This window comes from Hyperolius riggenbachi, chromosome 4 (assembly GCF_040937935.1).
Source record: "Hyperolius riggenbachi isolate aHypRig1 chromosome 4, aHypRig1.pri, whole genome shotgun sequence".
Classification (NCBI taxonomy): domain Eukaryota; kingdom Metazoa; phylum Chordata; class Amphibia; order Anura; family Hyperoliidae; genus Hyperolius; species Hyperolius riggenbachi.
Genome location: NC_090649.1, coordinates 396,413,507 through 396,432,689, shown reverse-complemented (window position 1 = coordinate 396,432,689; position 19,183 = coordinate 396,413,507). Strand labels below are relative to the sequence as shown.

Sequence of the window (19,183 nt, the reverse complement as noted above, 5' to 3'; positions counted from 1 at the left end):
ACTGCAGAAAGATCTTCGACAGCCCATGCACTTACTCAACTCCCTGGGATCCTGTGCTACAATTCTCCCTCTGTCCTCCAGGTAGTGCTGTAACCTTATAGTGAGATTGCAGTCTGTCACCATGACAATAAACTGCAATCTCATCCGAGTCATCCAAAGCCGAGAGAGGGGGAGACGATTTGAACTCCCGCTGCGCTGCACTTTTTCCTTATACCTCCCGATTGCTACCCCAAGTCAGGTTTGGGATTACCGCTCTTGGCTTTTTTCCACACCAAGCCTGACTTGGGGTTACCGCCAGGGATGTGAAAGTGACCCTGACATGACATACAACATGAGGAGGTGAGCATACGGTATGTCCTAACCTGTATTGCGTTTTTATTTTCCTATCTGACTGTAAGGGTTAATCATCCAGAGCTAAAAACGTTCACTGCAGTGGGGGAACTCAAACTGCAGCTTACTCTCACTGATAAATAATTAGTGGTCATGAAACTTCTGTGTGTGTTCCAACAAAGTTTGCATAAACCTTTTTATGTTAAAGGGATACTTAAAGAGAAACCTTGACCAAGAATTGAACTTCATACCAATCAGTAGCGGATACCCCCTTTCTCATGAGAAATATTTTCCTTTTTGCAAATGGATCATCGGGGGGCTTTGTATGGCTGATATTGTTTCCTGTCTGTGAATCTCATTGCTTTGTGGGAAATAGCTGTTTACAGCTGGGTCCAACTGCCAAAAAAGCAAGCAGCATCTCCTTCCAGTGACATCACCTGACAGCAGTAAAAATGTCACCATGTGGTAAATGTCAGAATGTAAATCAGAGAGAGAAAAGTTTTTACAATGGACAAACACTGACTGAATCATTTATACTGTACATAATTATTGTGAAAATGAAGCACTTTTTGTATTACATTATTTTCACGTGAGTTCCTCTTTAAGACAAAATAAAAACTGCAGTTTTACTTACCTGGGGCTTCTGCCGACCCCCTGTAGACATCCTGTGCCAGTGCCGGTCCTGAACGATCCTCCGGTCCCCCACCGCGGCTCAGTTTCGCTTTCAGCAACTGAGCCTGTTGCCAGCCACTGCACTTGCGCGGTTCTGGCCCCGCATGTCTTCGTTTGTGTCCTGCACAGGGGCAGTGACTGGTGACAGGCTCAGTCACCAAAATCGAAACTGAGCCACAGCGGGTGATTGGAAGATCGTTCAGGACCGGCACAGGCATAAGACGTCTGCAGGGATTCGGTAGAAGCCCCAGGTAAGTAAAACTGCCTTGCTTTATTTTGTCTAAAGTATCCCTTTAAGATTTTCCAGGCTACATTTCCTCCCAGAAGGTGCTGCAGTTAGTGGCAGCCAATGCCAGTCTCATTCCCAAACAAAGCACAGCAGGAGGGAGGGTGAGTGGCAGTATAGGCCACTCACCAGCATGTGATCATAAGACTACTCTATTTAAATGCCAAAAAGGGTAACTACATCATTTGTTAAATTGCTCTTCATCTATGTAGCCGTAGGAGGGGGGGGGGGGGGGGATTTATAAGTTCAAAGAAAATAACTTTAAAGAGATGCTTGGAGAGCAGTCCAAATCAGAGAGTGGAGGAAGCAGCCCAGATGTCCCCTAATCCCTGTTTACTGAGATGTGATAAATTGCCACATAAATAATTACGTCAATGTTCTAATTAGCCTCATCTATTTTCTATAACTCCGGTAATCACATATTTAACCACTTAACATCTCAGTCGTTTTCAGCTTATGCATCCGAGCAATGTTCACCTCCCATTCATTAGCCTATAACTTTATCACTACTTATCACAATGAACTGATCTATATCTTGTTTTTTCCGCCACCAATTAGGCTTTCTTTGGGGGGTACATTTTGCTAAGAGCCACTTTACTGTAAATGCATTTTAACAGGAAGAATAAGAAAAAAATGAAAAAATTCATTATTTGTCAGTTTTCGGCCATTATAGTTTTAAAATAATACATGCCTCCATAATTAAAACCCACATATTGTTATTGCCCATTTGTCACGGTTATTTCACCATTTAAATTATGTCCCTATCACAACGTATCGCGACAATATTTTATTTGGAAATAAAAGAGCATTTTTTCCGTTTTGCATACATCACTATTTACAAGCCTATAAAAAAAAAAATAGAGAGAAATATTTCATCTTTACAACGATATTTAAAAAAGTTTAGACCCTTAGGTAAATATTTGTGTTTTTTTTTTTTTTTTTTTATATAGTAATGTTTTTTTTTGTTTTTTTATTAAACATTTTATGTGGGCATTTTTGGGAGGGTGGGATATAAAAGTGTTTTATTTGGGGAAATATTGGTGTATTGTAATGTTTTTGGCATTTACTTGTAGTTTTACTTTTTGGCCACAAGATGGCAATCTCGATTTTGTTTACATGACGTCACTCTAAGCGTACAATGTACGCTTAGAGGGACACAGCTTCAGAAAGAGCGAAGCTTCCGAGAGAAGCTGTCGCTTTTTCAGCGGGGGAGAGGAATCAGTGATCGGGCTCCATAGCCCGATACATTGATTCCGTGGCTACCGACTCCGCGGCCGGGAGTGCGCGTGTACACGCGCGATCGGCCGCGGGAGCGCGCCTGTCCTCCTTGACGTTTTTATACGTCAAGGAGGACAAAGTGGTTAAAGGAATACTATCGATGTATGCATTTATTTTTAAATGCTGTATGTTGTAGCACACATTAGGACAAGTACTAGGAGCAATTTGATTCCTCACACAGCTGTTCCTCTCAGCTGTAAAATCCTCCGTCAGTTTTGGCGTCAGTGTTGGATACAAATGTATCTAATACTGAGGCTCCTAGAGGGCTAAGACCATGTCTGCACAGGGGAGTTGCTATCAACTCCTCAGTTTATAGTGTAATTATCACCTTGCTGATAGAATCTTATTGATATGGTGGTAAGGGGTTAAAGATTCTAGCAATGTGTGTTTATTATCTTTGCTTCTCTTGACTGATAAAGATACTAATAATGCTAATTGTAAACAGTGGTCTGCCCCTCTCAGCAGCTTGTAAAGTGGATGCAGCCTGGAGTGAATCACCTCAAGCAGGTAGCTTGTCTGAGTGAAAACACAGACTATTGTTAAAGGCTAGTTATATTCCAGCAATATTACAGCTCATTTAGTTACCTGTTACCACCTCAGATCAGCCTATTTCTCCTCATGTCTGCTGATTGCTGTGAGTGACACTGAAATATATTTGTGAGCTGTGTGACAGAGTAACCAAGCAGCTCAGGGTGACCCAAACTACTATGAGCTGTGTGAGAAATGAATTTTTAAGCAGGGATAGCAAGAGAGAGACCTGGGTGAATAAATAAAGTGCCCCTAGCACTAGTGGTAATGTGTATACTAATATAGAGTATTACAAAAAAAAGTCGTTTCAATCGATAGTATTCCTTTAAGTTTTGAATGTTCCTTTCCTTTTGGTTTTTATTATACAACAGCATCTCAAAATGAGGTAAAAGTTGTGTAATATTGAGAAGTGCCTTTATATGCTCATACTAATTATTCTAGCAACTTTTGAAAAAAATCACAGGAATACATTTGTTATATAATGGTCACTGTAAATATCTGTCAGTAAACTGTTTGAAATAAAAGTGCCATTTTTTTTTAAAACTGTTGTATTAAAGTAATCTTGAGGCGGGGGTACAAGAGGATTATTACTTACCTGGGGTTTCCTCTGTAGTCTGAGCTCCCTCCATGCCTAGAAGTCCGTGGCTCAGGGGCCACTGCACTTGGGCTGTTACAGGTCACGAGTCTCCTTGATCGGGCTCCCGGGGCCAGGAGCGTTCTGCACATGTGCAGTTGCAAGTCTCTACGCACTGCGCATGTAAACACTCTCCTGGCCTCGGGAGAAGGAGGCGTTTGGCTGGGACATTCCAAGAACAGTAGCTTGTGACTCAATCAGTCACAGACTTTAAACGGGGTGACAGCAGTGGATTGGGAGGACACCGAAGGAGCTAACATAGGGCTAGTTGTAGCCCGAGGTAAGTAAAAATCCTTATTCTCCTCGCCTGAGGTACACATTAAGGCCTCTTGTACTGGACTGCGTGCTTGATGGACAGTGTAGCCTCTCATCTGCAGGCCACTGAGCGGCTTCCAGCTGCAGTTTAATATAGCTTAACCTCCTTAGCGGTAACCCCGTGCTGGGCCGATTTGCATATTTTTTTTTTCAAACACGCAGCGAGCACTTTGCTAGCTGCGTGTTTGGTCCGATCGCCGCCGCCCGCCGCAGATGCGCCGCTAAACAGGGCCCCCCGCATACCTCTTCCGCAGCCTGGCCATTCGCCGCCAGGCTGCACTATGGGGTGGATCGGGACTCCGTGTGACGTCGATGACGTCGGTGACGTCACTCCGGTCGTCGCCATGGCGACGGGGGAAGCCCTCAAGGAAATCCTGTTCAGAACGGGATTTCCTTATGGGCAAGCGGCGCCGGCGGCGATCGGAGGTGACGGGGGGACGCCGCAGGGAGGGGGGAAGCATGTAGCTAGCGCTAGGCTAGCTACATGCTAAAAAAAAAAAAAAAAAAAAAAAGGTTAAAAAAAAACCCTGGCGGCCGCGCAGCCGCAGCAATCATACCGCCAGGGGGGTTAATATCAGTGTTTGCACAACCCCACGTGTCATCGTGTGAACGATAGTGGTTATCCAGCAGCAAAAAAAAAAAAAAAAATGTTGCTTGTTAACTGAGATGTGACTAAAAGCCTCTTTCAGACTGAGATAAACATGTATGTACAGTGCCAAGCACACAAATAACTAGGCTGTTTTTATTTTTTCTTTTAGTGCCTGAAAGAGTTAAACTTCAGGCATGCAAGTGTCAGCTTCTCACTTATCAGATCGTTGTCGAATCATCTTGTATCCCTCACTGATAAGAAATTGTAGCCATAAAAAAACTTTTACCTGCAAACAACAACTTTGTATTTGTGCACGCTTTTAGACCCTAAAACCAGGGAAAAATTATACAGCAGAGATATCTGCGATAGCCCATGAACTTACTAAACTTTCTGGGAACCAGTGCTGCAATTCTCCCTTTGTCCTCTGGGTAGTGCTGTATCCCTACAGTGAGATTGCAGTCTGTCGCCATGACAACAAACTGCGATCTCACCCGCGAGATCCAGAGCCTCCTAGGACCGGACGGAGAATGTCTGCTGGCATCTGGGGGGGGGGGGGGGGGTTGAGTTTAAACGCCCGCTACACAGCTTTTCCATATGCCTCCATGGCAGCATACATATGGGTTAAGCCCCACCCCTACCAATTAACAGGACCTTAGCTATAAAAGAAAGTGACCCCTAGCGAGCAGCATTCTCATTTTTGTCCTCACCTCCGAACAGGTTCCTTAGTGTTTCATCGCTATTTATTTTTATTTTACTCTTACCTCGCCGACACTCCTGTGGCGCTCCGGCCAGGTTCAGCCTCTCCTGGTCGCAGCCCTGTTGTCATGACTAAATGTCAAATTATTCAGGGACCTTATATCTAGGGTGATGGTGGGAGCTTGATCTAAATGATCTTTTCCCCCCTTTATGGCTGCTCTGCATGACTTAAATACGATTGCAGAGCACAGTGTGATCCTTCTCACCTTTTTTTCTTCCTGTCTGCAGTTGCACAGGTTAGTGGTGCATAGTTCAGCTTCTCCTGCTGGGTGTTTGGTCCTGCTGAGTGTTCAGTGTGATCCCTCTCACCTGTATCTCTTGCTCTGTCTACTGACTGCTCAGGCTCATCTATGGTTTAGCAGGAATCCAATGAGAGTGAGCATACAGATATCTGGTTTCTATTTCTCCTTTATCCAAACCATCTGTGAAGCCATTCACTGGGAAGAGGAAACCCTTCTCCAGGCTAAGAAACGTCTGAAATAATTATCATTCTCCTTTCCTGACTTGAATGAGATCAAATAAAGATGAATGGGAAAAGGTAAGGAGAAAGTCCTTCCTGAAAAAGCAGACTTTCCAAACATCATCCTTTTTCTTCAAGAAAATTTTCCAGTCCTAGCGTTCGCTTCCATGGTGGACATGTCAGTCATGTGTCTTGCATGCCATGTAAGGTTAAAAGTCTTGATTACTTTTTAAGATGTCCTAGACCATTAACCCTCCTGGCGGTTTGCTAAAAAATCGCCAGGGGGCAGCAAATCTTTTTTTTTTTTAATTTTTTTTTTTTTTCATGTAGCGAGACAAAGTCTCGCTACATGATAGCCGCTGCTCAGCGGCATCTCCCCAGCCCCTCCGATCGCCGCCGGCGATCGGCGATCAGGAGATCCCGTTCAAAGAACGGGATCTCCTGGAGGGCTTCCCCCGTCGCCATGGCGACGGGGCGGGATGACGTCACCGACGTCATCGACATCGTGACGTCAAAGGGGATTCCTATCCACCCCATAGAGCTGCCTGGCACTGATTGGCCAGGCAGCGCACGGGGTCTGGGGGGGGGGGGGGAGGCGGCTGCGGCGGATCGGCGGGTAGCGACGGCGAACGGGCACTGCACGCAGCTAGCAAAGTGCTAGCTGCGTGCAGCAAAAAAAAAAATTATGCAAATCGGCCCAGCGGGGCCTGAGCGGTGCCTTCCGGCGGCATTTGCTTTCTCATTCTTCTCCAGTAACCATCCTCCTTCTCGACATTATCATAGCCATGACAACCTTTTTTAGTACTAGTGTGCCTGGTGGCTCAGTTGAGAAAGCAAAGTTAGGACTTTATCACTATTTAGACAATCTTTTGTTGCTAGCCTCAGATCCCAAGGCTTTGCTGTGTTAGCAACATATTCTTCTCAAACACTGTCTGTCTTTGGCTGGTTAACAAACAAGGAGGAAAGCCACCTCACTCCTTATGAGGACCTAATCTTTCCAGAAGCAAGATTCCAATCTATATCCAATGCAGTAACCAGATGAGAAAATTGCTGCCAAAAGTTTGCAAATGCTGATTATCATACTATATTCATTAATCAAGGTGTTGTATACACCTCCTGGGCACTTCGTCATCTACAATCCAGATGGTCAAATGGGTTCACTGGCACATCTGCCCATTCCAACTAGGGTTTATCCATCAATGAAACCACCAGAGTTACTCTCAGACCATCCTTCTCACTCCCACGATGAGACTGTCTGCGGTGGTGGCCAAACACAAGCTCAACAACTATTAACCAATCGTTCACCCATAACTCGTAAAGATGCAAGCATGGTTTGACATGTCTACAGGTCGTATTAGCCTAGGTAAAATAGTCAAAACAAAGCTGATCGATCACTGCAAATATACTCAAACACAGGGTGGCTTATATGGTGCTTCAGACCTTCAGCCATCACTGGGATGAGACGTCAGTCTTTGATATCATGTAGCAGAGAGACACAAGGAGTCTGTTCCTCATGTTAGGGGTCAGCAATATTATCTCCCGTGCAGAGAGCAATCTCTACAGCATCATGGCAGTCTATCTCATAGGGCCTCAGAACTCTGCGGCAGATTTTCTCAATCAAGGGGACTGTAGCAATAGCTTGTGGCCACTCAATAAAATATATCCAGAGTGATCTGTGACCATTGGGTAGGTGGACCTGATGGCAACCTACATCAACTAAATGCCAGCTCGAGGAGATTCGCCCCCACATTCAAGGGCTCAGGGTGCTCTGGCAACACCTGACATTTCTGAATGGTCTCTTTTTTTTTTTTTTCTCCAACTCCACTTATTTTCAAAATTCTGAGGAGACTGCTCCTAGAACAAGTGGTACTCCTGGAGGTGGGTCCATTTTGGCCATGCCAGCCATGAGTCCCTCTAATTTGGAGCCTGAAGTTGAAACCTCCTATTCCTCTTCCAGTCAGACCAAACCCCCTGTCCCAGGACTCAATTTATCATCTGTCTCCTCAATCCCTTAATTTAATGGTTTAGGGATTGTGGGAGGAAGCTTAGAGACCTGGTAAACTCAGAATAATTGATAAACACACTGCTAAAAGCAGGGAAAACTACCACAAACTGGAAAAAAAATGTTCACAATTGCTCTGGTAAATAATTTTGATCCAATGGCTCCACCAGCACAACCTATTCTTAGCTTCCTCCAGATTGGCCTAGAAAAACAATTGGCTCGCACTCTCAAAGTGCAGGTTTCTGCTAGCTCTGCTAATTGCAACCTTTTTCCAAAGTGTGAACTGCGCAGATTCTTAGTTACCTAGCAAAACCTCTTTTTGACCCATTGGAAGACTGCAGGAAATGAGACTTAACCTTAAGAACTATGCCTCTAGTCGCTATCTCTTCGGACAGAAGAGTTTCCGAGCTCCAGGATCTAGGGGCTCATTCTTGACATTCTACTCAGTAGTTTTGAGACCACTACAGCACTTAACTTCCGGGCTTCCCTTTAATCAGGATCGGACAGTGCCATCTTTTATGGATACAAATTCCTCTGATCTGCATGTTCTAGATGTTGCAAGAACACTTAGAGCCTATGTGAATGTAACAAGGGAGCTTCAGGAAATCAGAACAGCTCTTCATAATTCCATCAGGTCTGAGAAAGAGCCAGCTAACATCAAACTCAAAAGATCTCTTCATGGCTCAAATGAATCAACAAAGCCTTTTATTAAGGCTAGCCTATTATCAGGGTTTTTTGACCTTGTCCCTCTGGGTGGCATCACAGTGCACTCTTCTCAGCTGTCCCCTGTGCCACCTTCGCTATCCGGGCAAAGATTCACCAGGCTGCCAACTGGTCCTCTGTCCATACTTTCATTGCCCATTTCAGAGTCAATCCAGCAGCCTCCGCTTCAGTTTAATTTAGAAAGAAAGTTATTTCTGAATCTGTTAAAGCCTTAATTGAAATTATTTTTGGTCAGCAAGTCTTGTCCCACCCTCACTTTTTTTCTGCTAGTTAGATCCCATATGTATGCTGCCATGGAGGCATATGGAAAACGGAAAATTGTATACTCACCTAACGGTAATTTTCCTTTCCATGTGCATCCATGGCAGCATAGGGATTTCCCTCCCTTTCCTTTTGTTGACTTTTTGCTGTTCTCCGGTTCGGCTAGTCAATGAGAATGCTGCTCGCTAGGGGTCACTTTCTTTTATAGCTAAGGTCCTGTTAATTGCTAGGGGTGGGGCTTAACCCATATGTATGCTGCCATGGATGCACATGGAAAGGAAAATTACCATTAGGTGAGTATACAATTTTCCGTTTTTTTCCTTATACCTCCCGATTGCTACCCCAAGTCAGGCTCGGGATTACCGCTCCTGGCTTTTTTCCACACCAAGCCTGACTTGGGGTTGCGGCCAGGGGTGTTAAAGTAACCACGACATGACATACAACATGATGAGGTGAACATACGGTATGTCCTTATAACCTGTATTGCGTTTTTATTTTCCTCTCTGACTGTAAGGATTGATCATCCATAGCTAAAAACGTTCACTGCAGTGGGGGAACTCAAACTGCAGCTTACTTTCACTGATAATGGATTAGTGGTCATGAAATTTCTGTGTGCGTTCCAACAAAGTTTGCATATACTTTTTTTGTTAAAGGGATACTTAAAGAGAAACCGTGACCAAGAATTGACCTTTATTCCAATCAGTTGCTGATACCCCCTTTCCCATCATAAATCTTTTCCTTTTTGCAAACGGATCATCAGGGGGCTCTGTTTGGATGATATTATGCTGAAACCCCTCCCACAGTGTGATGTCAGGACCATGGTCCTGACAGTTTTCTATCTGTGAATCTCATTGCATTGAGGGAAATAGCTGTTTACAGCTGGGTCCAACTGTCAAAAAAGCAAGCAGCATCTCCTTCCACTGACATCACCTGCCAGCAGTAAAAAGGTCACCGTGTGGTAAATGTCAGAATGTAAATCAGGGAGAGGAAACATTTTACAATGGTAAAACACTGACTAAATCATTTATACATAATAATTCTAAAAATGAAGTTCTTTTTGTATTACATGATTTTCACTGGAGTTCCTCTTTAAGACAAAATAAAAAAGGCAGTTTTACACAAACAATTTTGCTCGTTAACTGAGATGTGACTAAAGCCTCTTTCAGACTGATGACTGAACTGTGCGCTTATCAGTGCAGTTCATTGTCCTGTCTGGCACCCACGAGCACCATTCGGATGCAGTAACACCACGCATGTCGGCATTTGACAGGCATTGATGTTACCCAGCAACAAACCACGACATGACATGTCTGAGTGCAGCTGCTGCGCTGATCAGATGTGACGCTATGGGGAGCCGTCTGTCAACCGTAGGTACTGAGTGCTAACAAGTGCCCGGCCCGCGCAGGAGAGCAGCTAACACCTGATGAATTCACTGCCTGTCATCTGCCCGTCCAAAAGAGGTCTTAGTGCGACGCATGCCTCTTCGCTGCCCATGCTGGGGGCTAGTAAGCCCCCAGCTGGTGCACTGCTGCACCTGACAAGTGGTGGATTAAAAAAATAGTCACATATGACTGTATTTGTGTGGTTTTGTGTAATGGCAATGTAACAATTTTCACTTGACATGACAAAAAAAAAATGATCAAAATAGCCTAATAAATGATTAAATGTGTGGGCGCTATGACAGTATTAAAGGTAGTCTCTGGTAATGTATGCTGATGAAATTAATGCATTCTCCTTTTTGTTTTATAGCTGCTTTTGCCTTTGTTGTGCTAAAAGAAGATATAAAAGAGTCAGAAAAAGAGATTGTTGAGGACCTAAGGACAATTGTGGCTACAAAAATAGCAAAATATGCCATTCCTGACCACATTCTAGTAAGTGAAATGTAATGTATTCTAAGTACCCTGAAAACATTTTCATCTATTATTTAGGCTGGATTCACCCTATGCACGTTGCATAAAGCACGCATTAGAAGGTATGCGAACTGCAATGGACACTGTGCGCATTACTACATACATGTCAAGGGTCCTTTCACACTATGTATGTTGTGTTGTGATAAGATTACAATGCAGTTGGTCCAAAAAGTCGCACTGTGCAGTACCGTTGTGAGGTGACTACAATGAAGCATACAGTACAGTGAAAGTATGCTCACTATTAAGGCATGCCTTACACAGTTAACGCTCAGCATGCTGTGCATTACTGCGTTGGTACCTGTCGAGTCTCCTCATTCTACGCCTGCGTACTGCAACTGCTATTGTACGTTAACACTTACAGCGTCACCATAGACTTGCATTGCTGCATAATCCATGCAGTATGTAAAGATCATGGTGCAACACGGTCTTGGGTTGATTTTGCTACTCCCGGCTTACCGCATCTCCATAGTGCATAAGTCCCCATAGAATTACATTGCCCTCGGGACGAGCTACGGCGGCTTACCGTCACTCAAGGAAAAGTGTAAAAGTAATCTACGGCCTGGGACCCACTAGGTGTTGTGTTTTTTTTTTTTGAGCGTTTATGGAACGCTTTCAAAGGCTAGCGATTTCCCTAAATGCTCTGCCAATGTAAATGGATGGGACAGATTTCACTAAAGCAGTGATCTGCAAACTTGGCTCTCCAGCTGTTAAGGAACTACAAGTTCCACAATGCATTTGCCTTTATAAATCATGACTGTGGCTGGCAGACTCCCGCAATGCATTGTGGGACTTGTAGTTCCTGAACAGCTGGAGAGCCAAGTTTGCAGATCACTGCACTAGAGCGATTGCGATAAGGCAAATCGCAATCGCAGGGCATGCAGTGTTTTGGAAACTTTTCCATTCTAATGAATTGTATAGGAGCAGGGAAATCACTCCCAAAATCGCCTGCAAAGCACTACCACAAATCGCTAGAGATTTCGATAGCTCTTTGTGGTTTGTAGTGGGTCCCAGGCCTCAGAGGTTTTTCCAATCATGAGCAGCAGCAGAGCAGTCACTTGTAAAGTGTAATACAGGCTGTAAAATATCTATAGATGATTTAGTAAGAATTCTTTTCATTGTTAGGGAAAGTGGGGTTATACTTTAAAACAAACCTGAAGCGAGGAAACTCAAGAAAACTTACCAATGGGGAGGGAAGGTTTGGGATCCCATAGAGCCTCGCAGTTCTCACAATGTCCCCTGCTTCCACTGCTGTCCCCCGAAGTTACGTGCCTTTGGGACTCCTCAGTAGTCTTCAGAAGTACTCGCGTCACTTATGAGTGACTCATAAGAGTGGCGCATCCGTACTGTGCTTGTGCGAGTCCGGGCTCACACAGTACTTGCACAGTATGGATCTGCTCGTCCTTAGAAGTACTCAGGGATGCACGTACGTCCAAAGACTGCCCGTGAAGGACTGAAGACATATTCAACCTAGCTGTCTGAAGAACTTCACCAGTGCCTAGCTCTGGAACTATGGGACATAGAGAGGACCAGGAAGGCTCTATGCCATGCAGAGCCTTCCCTGTCCATAGGTAAGTATTTTTTACTCTTTGGTTCAGGTTTGCTTTAAGACACATCGATTTTTGATGTATCAGCTGCAGTACTATTTCTTTTTTCTGCATATACTACTGGCAGAAAACAGTAAGTTGGTACAAGCAATCTGGTGGGCTGTAAACTGTGTTCAATCCCTATTTCCACCCATTAGAAGTGGATCAGTGGTGTCTACTAGCAGCTCATCCCTCTCCTCCACAACACAAGCCAGGATCACTCAGAAGAGCTTTTGTTAACAGGGCTACCAGCGGAGTCCCTCCTCTGTGTAAAATGCTCTCAACAGCCTGTAGGCAGCTCCAGATCATGTTTTTCTTTGTGTAAATAAGTTGTGCGATCATTATCAGTTATGTAATATTGCATTCATTAATTCAACACACTTTATTTCTTAGATCGTAAAACGCCTTCCAAAAACCCGCTCAGGGAAGATAATGCGGAGAGTACTGAGAAAAATTGCCACAGGCTACATTGACGACCTCGGAGACATCACCACACTGGAGGATCCCGCCATCATTACAGAAATACTGGATGCATACCAGAGATATCAATCAGCACAGACCTCCTAATAGCACAGAGACACACTTTTTTCCATGTGCAGCTAAATCACAGGGGAATAGTTTGTCTATTAACATTTCCCTTCAGAGAGCCTGCAAAAGCTGAGCCTAGAACAAGCTGTACTTCCCATTTACCAACAATTCAAGTTATACATTAATATCAGAGATCATAACACAGCCCAGTGCAAGTTGAGTAGCATATGGGATTCCTGTTTCAATTTAACGGTGTAGAGACTTTGTATGATACTCTGATGCATGTGTGAACGGTAAACAACATACAATTCACACTATTTATTTGTATAATGGTTTTAAAGGTGAGCAAGTTCGCCCCCCCACCCCACACAAATCCTACAAATATTATTCCACTGTCATACTTGCTTGTACTGTTACTTTTTTGGGTTGCAGTTTTGTTCCACCAAGGAGTAACACATTACATTTTGAGTTCTATAAGAGGCTGAACACCTTTTAAACAAAGCAGGCATATGGTGTTCTATAAGGCATTGTATTAAAACAGTTTAAACTGTTTCTAGAGTGTTAAGTAAACCTCTGACAAACAGAGGTGTGTAATAATCTGAATCTGTTCTCTGAGATTGCTCTCCTGCTAGGTACACACAATGCAATTTTCAGACAAATTTACAGTCAGATCGACTATTTCCAACATGTCCGATCTCATTTCCTATTGATTTTCCATAGAGGTGAACAGAAAATCGATCGAAAATCAGATCGGACATGTTGGAAATAGTCGATCTGAAAGTAAATTTGTCCGAAAATCGCATTGTATTGAAATCTTACCTGCCTAGAATAGCTGTTCATCCTGCTATTTATGCAAAGTTGTGCTCAGTGAGTCTGTCTACTGTGCTGCCTGACCTCCAATTTATCCTACTTGTACTTGCATGCTGCACCTGACTGCCATCCTTTCTTTTATTTCGATGTCAAAGTAATTGAGCTGCACATGTCAGTATAAAATTCTTGAGCTTTCTTTCATGTATTCTGAGGAGCACCTTTGATATTTGTCAGTTTTATGAGAGTATCAGATGGGACTACAGTTTAATGTCTACCAGCCTAACAATTCCTCTGGAGTCCCAGTACTCTGTTAATGGGCTTCCTGACTCCATTAACGTATGGCTTACTCTTGTATCTGCACTAGCCCCTGTCTAGCTGGCCATGCACTTATAGATTTCCGCCCAATGTTTCAAAATAATCAGTTCCTTTCAGTAAGGAAACTATTGAAAATCGATTAAACCACAGCGTTGCACTGTTTGTTACCATGTAATGCTATGGCTCAGTGATTGTCCACCACTCCCGCCCCACCTCCAATTGACCTAGATTTTCCATCAAACATTATTGCGTATTGGCACCTTAACACTAACTGTCTGCCTAACCCTAACCCTGACTACTGACTACTACCCTTCCCTTTACTGACTAATTACCTCTAGGGTGGGGGGGAGCAACCAGATTATAAAAATCACCATGTATTGTTTAACCTACTTGGCGGTATGATTCCGTATTTTAGGGTCTAAAAGTGGTGCAATTTTTCCTGCTTTTAGATCCTAAAATACTGGAATAAAAATCACACCCCAAATAGATTCCTCAGCAGCCCCTGCACAGAACTCACCTCCTGTCCTCCAGGGGGGCACTTTATCTCAATGGTGAGATCACCGTTTGTTGTCGTGTGACGGATGGCGATCTCACCTGAGAGACAGCGGCCTATATGCAATTATCTTTTTCTCCTGAGTTTTCTCCTAAGTGATCTTTTCAAACTTGTCAATAAAATGCTTTTAAATCACCAGCAAGCTAGAAAACACTTAAAATAGTTTTGATGGTACTTTTCCACCTACTTTTTGGTACTTTTTAATTGCAAAGTTCTGAAAATGTATTGTAAACAGAAGATTAAAAAATTATCTCCTAGTAGAAAAACACAGGAGAAAAAACTAATTGCATAAGGGCCAGGTAGTCTTGGAGAACATAAAGAAAATGGGTTGCGGTTGTTTGGATCCAGGGAAGGTGGGCTGTGTATGTCGCAGTGCTGCACACTGTATATCCTGCCCGGCGGTCACCCCGTCCCAGGCTCCGGATTACTGATAATAGTATCTTTTTACACCAGGGCTTGGTTGGGAATACAGCTTAGAAGGACAACAATAACTTGTGACCTAAATTATTAGTAACCATATCCTAACCCAGTATATCTAGCTAACCTTATGCCCCACGTTTATCTTAAACTTCACTCTGGCTAACACATTCACCTGCCCTGACCTTGGATCCATCACTACCCACTGCAAGAGGTTGTTTTCTTGCTTTAGCAGGTCCAGTCTCCGGCAACCCTTTTACGTTATTGGTGAGTTGCAGATCCATATGCTGATCTTTGAAGATGCTTGTTAGAAAAATGCTTTCCACATCCTACTTCCATCATACTGTATGCCTGTACCTGACTTTCGATAAGGCACTCGAGTCCAACACTCTGGAGGCAAGGCAGGCAATATATAGGAAAACAGCCCTCCCGGAGACATAAAAGCTTCACTATTGCACACCTTTTCAAATGGGAATTTAGAATATTACAAATGCCTATTCGTGAGAAATAATTATTACTGCATTTCTGTAAACTCCATTTTAAAATTGACCAGTTGGGGTGTGTCCAGACCGCTGCAGTTTATTGAACATGGTGGCATATTGGAATCTGGGCTCTGTGGAAGTCCAGGGAAGCTAGGAAGTGACGTTATCACACATATCTGTATTCATTTCATATCTGCAGAGCTGCAATGTGATTGGTTGCTGTTGTTGGTAACCCCTCATTTTTCCTTTCATATATTGAAGACCAGTGACTCCTTGGGGTTAATTTAATGAGGTTGGACATCCCAAGTATTATAACAAGCCTGGACTGGATTTTCAACAAATATCATGTCATTTCATGCAGCTGCAACAGCACTAACCCAGATTCTCCACCCTTTCATCCATGCTCAATATTTCCTTATGTGACCCAGGGGAGTGTTAGAACCCCTTCCTATCTAACAGATGAAAGGATTCCAGTCCAGGTTTGCCAATCACTTATATTATCCAGTGTTCTCTACTCCGCCTCCAACCTGAATAAATGAACCCCATTTTGATGTGGCCATGATTCAAGTTCCAACACAAATTCAGCCACAGTTACGGTAAATCGCTGTTGTAATGACATCAATGACCTTTATATAATGGTAAAATAGGTCAACTGTAAAGAAAAACTCCAGCTGATACAAATATTTTAATAAAATATTGTACCTACTAATGCAGTGATTCTGTTTATTTTTCATTTGTAATAGTCACTTTATCCTTACTTTCAAGGATAAGCGTGGTGTTGCCTGGCTGGCTGGCTGGCGTTGAAGGCAAGTGGCAGATGGATAGCAGTTGGGCACAGAGTGGTGGGAGGCTCAGATTATGGAATAAAAAGGAGAAGATAGTTTAAGAACTTGCCTGACTTGTTTCCCCATAAGAAGAAATAAAAAAAAAAAACCTGGCTGGGTGTTTATTGGTAAATGGGGTAGATTTTTTAACTTCTTCTATCAAATGGACAGTCTGAAGTGAGAGAGATATTGATCAGACATTTAACAAGCAGGGGGCGAAGCAACAACGCATCAGAAAGCTGAATGAAAAACTGATGCCCATGGAACCATTTAACCTCCCTGGCGGTAAGCCCGTGCTGAGCACGGGCTATGCCGCCGGAAGGCACCGCTCAGGCCCCGCTGGGCCGATTTGCATAATTTTTTTTTTGCTACATGCAGCTAGCACTTTGCTAGCTGCGTGTGCATGACGATCGCCGCCGCTACCTGCCTATCCATCGCGCCGCAGCCGCCCCCCCAGACCCCGTGCGCTGCCTGGCCAATCAGTGCCAGGCAGCGCTGTGGGGTGGATCGGAGTCCCCTTTGACGTCACGACGTCGATGACGTCATCCCGCCCGTCACCATGGTGACGGGGGAAGCCCTCCAGGAGATCCCGTTCTTTGAGGCGATCGGAGGGGCTGGGGGGATGCCGCTGAGCAGCGGCTATCATGTAGCGAGACCTTGTCTCGCTACATCACAGGTGTCAAACACAAGGCCCGCGGGCCAAATCCGGCCCGCGAGGCCTTGCAATGTGGCCCGCACCGCACTGTCCCATCGCCGCCACGCTGCCCCACGCTGTCATCAGTACACAGCGCCGCCGTGCAATTTGGCCTGCACCGCGCTGTCATCACTGCACGCCGCTGCGTTCCAGGATGACGCGCGGTCGCTTGTGATCTCACGCATGCGCAGATAACCTCGCATAACCAGGTCACGCCTCCTGAATCTCGCGTGACCTGGTTACGCGAGGTTATCTGCGCATGCGTGAGATCACATGCCACCGCGCGTCATCCTGGAACCCAGCGGCGTGCAGTGATGACAGCGCGATGCAGGCCAAATTGCGCGGCAGCGCTGTGTACTGATGACAGCGTGGGGCAGGCAAAATTGCGTGGCATCCGAGGTTGCTGTGGTTGTGGCTGTGGTGGCAGAGCAGAGGGGAGAGTGAGTGTCCGAGCAGAGGGGAGAGTGAGTGTCCGGGCAGAAGCTGTCAGTTCCTGGCCTACAGTTGGTTGGGGCATACAAATACACAGCAGAAGCTGTCAGTTCTTGGCCTACAGTTGGGGCATACAAATACACAGCAGAAGCTGTCAGTTCCTGGCCTACAGTTGGGGCATACAAAATACACAGCAGAAGCTGTCAGTTCCTGGCCTACAGTGCGGGCATAATACGCAGCAGAAACTTCCAGTTCCTGGCCTACAGTGCGGGTCACGCATCACCGATGACAACCTCCATGCTGTTTTGCGGGTTGCTACAGCCCAAGAAATAAAACCGAACATTGACTCATTGGTCCGGGGAAAACGGTGTCAGACATCTAGCCAGAAAACAAAACAATGAGCACTTCAGGTACATTCCAATATTACTGTTTTGCTTGATACCAATATTACTGTTTTGCTTGATAGCATGTGAGTTGGTTTGACAGCCCTGTTAAGGAAAAAGCTTGTTCCACTCATTTTAAATTCACATTTCTGGTTAACATTGTCAGTTTATGACTGTTCAGTAAACCATTCGGCCCGCGATTTAGGCTGGGTTTTAGATTTCGGCCCCTTCTCTGATTGAGTTCGACACCCCTGCGCCACATGAAAAAAAAAAAATGGCTTTGCTGCCCCCTGCCGGATTTTGATAAACCGCCAGGAGGGTTAAAGGGACACTTAAGCCAGGAATAAAAAAAAAAAAAAATCAGTTTTACTTGCCTGGGGCTTCGACCAGCCGCACCGTGCCCTCGCAGTCACTCGTGGAGCCTCCAGTTTCCCGCCACCAGCTAGTTTCGCTTTCGCTGACAGGGAGTCGGCGGGCTTTCTGTGCCTGTGCAGGCCTGACCACGTGTATCCTTCATGCTCCCGTCCTCAATTGCGTCCTGCACAGGCGCAGAACACTATTGCGGAAGGGAATGCAAAGAAAAATATGCGTGGCCAGGCCTGTCGGGCCTGTCTGCGAAAACTAAACTAGCTGGTGGCGGGGGACCGGAGGCTCCGTGATTGACCGCAAGGGCACGGGACGGCTGCAGGGGGCTGGTATTCCTGGCTTAAGTGTCCCTTTAAATTGAAAACGCATCAGTTTTTAATTCGGTATAGTATAGTGGTATAGTGTAAAACCGGCCTGAAAGTATTAGAGGCAGAGGATCAGCGGTACAGCCGGGCAGTTTGCATTGTTTAAAAAGAAATATATATGGCAGTCTCAATATCCCTCTCACTTCAGGTGACCTTTAGGCTTCTTTCCCACCAGGACGTTGCGTTTTAGGGGACGTTATGGTCGCATAACGTGCCCCTAACGCAATGCCTGGTGGTGTTGAAGCAGGACGCCAGAGTGAGCTGCGTTATGCGGCTCCTGATGCGTCCGTGATGCCCGGATGCGTACTTTTTGACGCATGCGGCATCACGTGATCCCGACAGCCAATGGCCGCACAAAGCGGCCGCTCCAGGAAGTAAACCCTGCACGTCACACAGTGCAGTGAATATTAATTAACCATGTGGATTAGCCATGCCGCGGAGGAGGAGGGGAGACCTCTTCCAACATTACTGAGCATGTGCAAACAGTAATGCAGCTTAGCCGCATATAACGCACAGCATGCAGCACTTTCTTTTAACCTGCTGCGTTACAATGTAAGGCAACGTGGGCACTGTGAACAGCCCATTGATTTTTCATTGCTGTGCGGTGGGCTGCCGTGTTACAGGCTGCTCTAACGTGCGCATGTAACGTCTTACTGTGAAAGCAGCATAATAACCTTTAAAGAAAAA

At 44.9% G+C, this 19,183-nt stretch overlaps 2 protein-coding genes across 4 annotated transcripts in view; both read left to right on the top strand.

Moving 5' to 3' along the window:
- The window catches only part of ACSS1 (acyl-CoA synthetase short chain family member 1), a 165,033-nt gene extending 148,892 nt beyond the window's left edge, over nucleotides 1-16,141 (top strand). For both annotated transcript variants that reach the window (XM_068232237.1, XM_068232238.1), the window contains exons 13-14: nucleotides 10,584-10,705; nucleotides 12,721-16,141. In XM_068232237.1, coding sequence (XP_068088338.1) covers nucleotides 10,584-10,705; nucleotides 12,721-12,894 — 296 coding nt within the window. In that variant the 3' untranslated portion in view covers nucleotides 12,895-16,141. The remainder of the gene's footprint in view (nucleotides 1-10,583; nucleotides 10,706-12,720) is intronic.
- The window catches only part of ABHD12 (abhydrolase domain containing 12, lysophospholipase), a 1,393,598-nt gene that overhangs the window by 1,048,746 nt on the left and 325,669 nt on the right, over nucleotides 1-19,183 (top strand). The window lies entirely within an intron of this gene.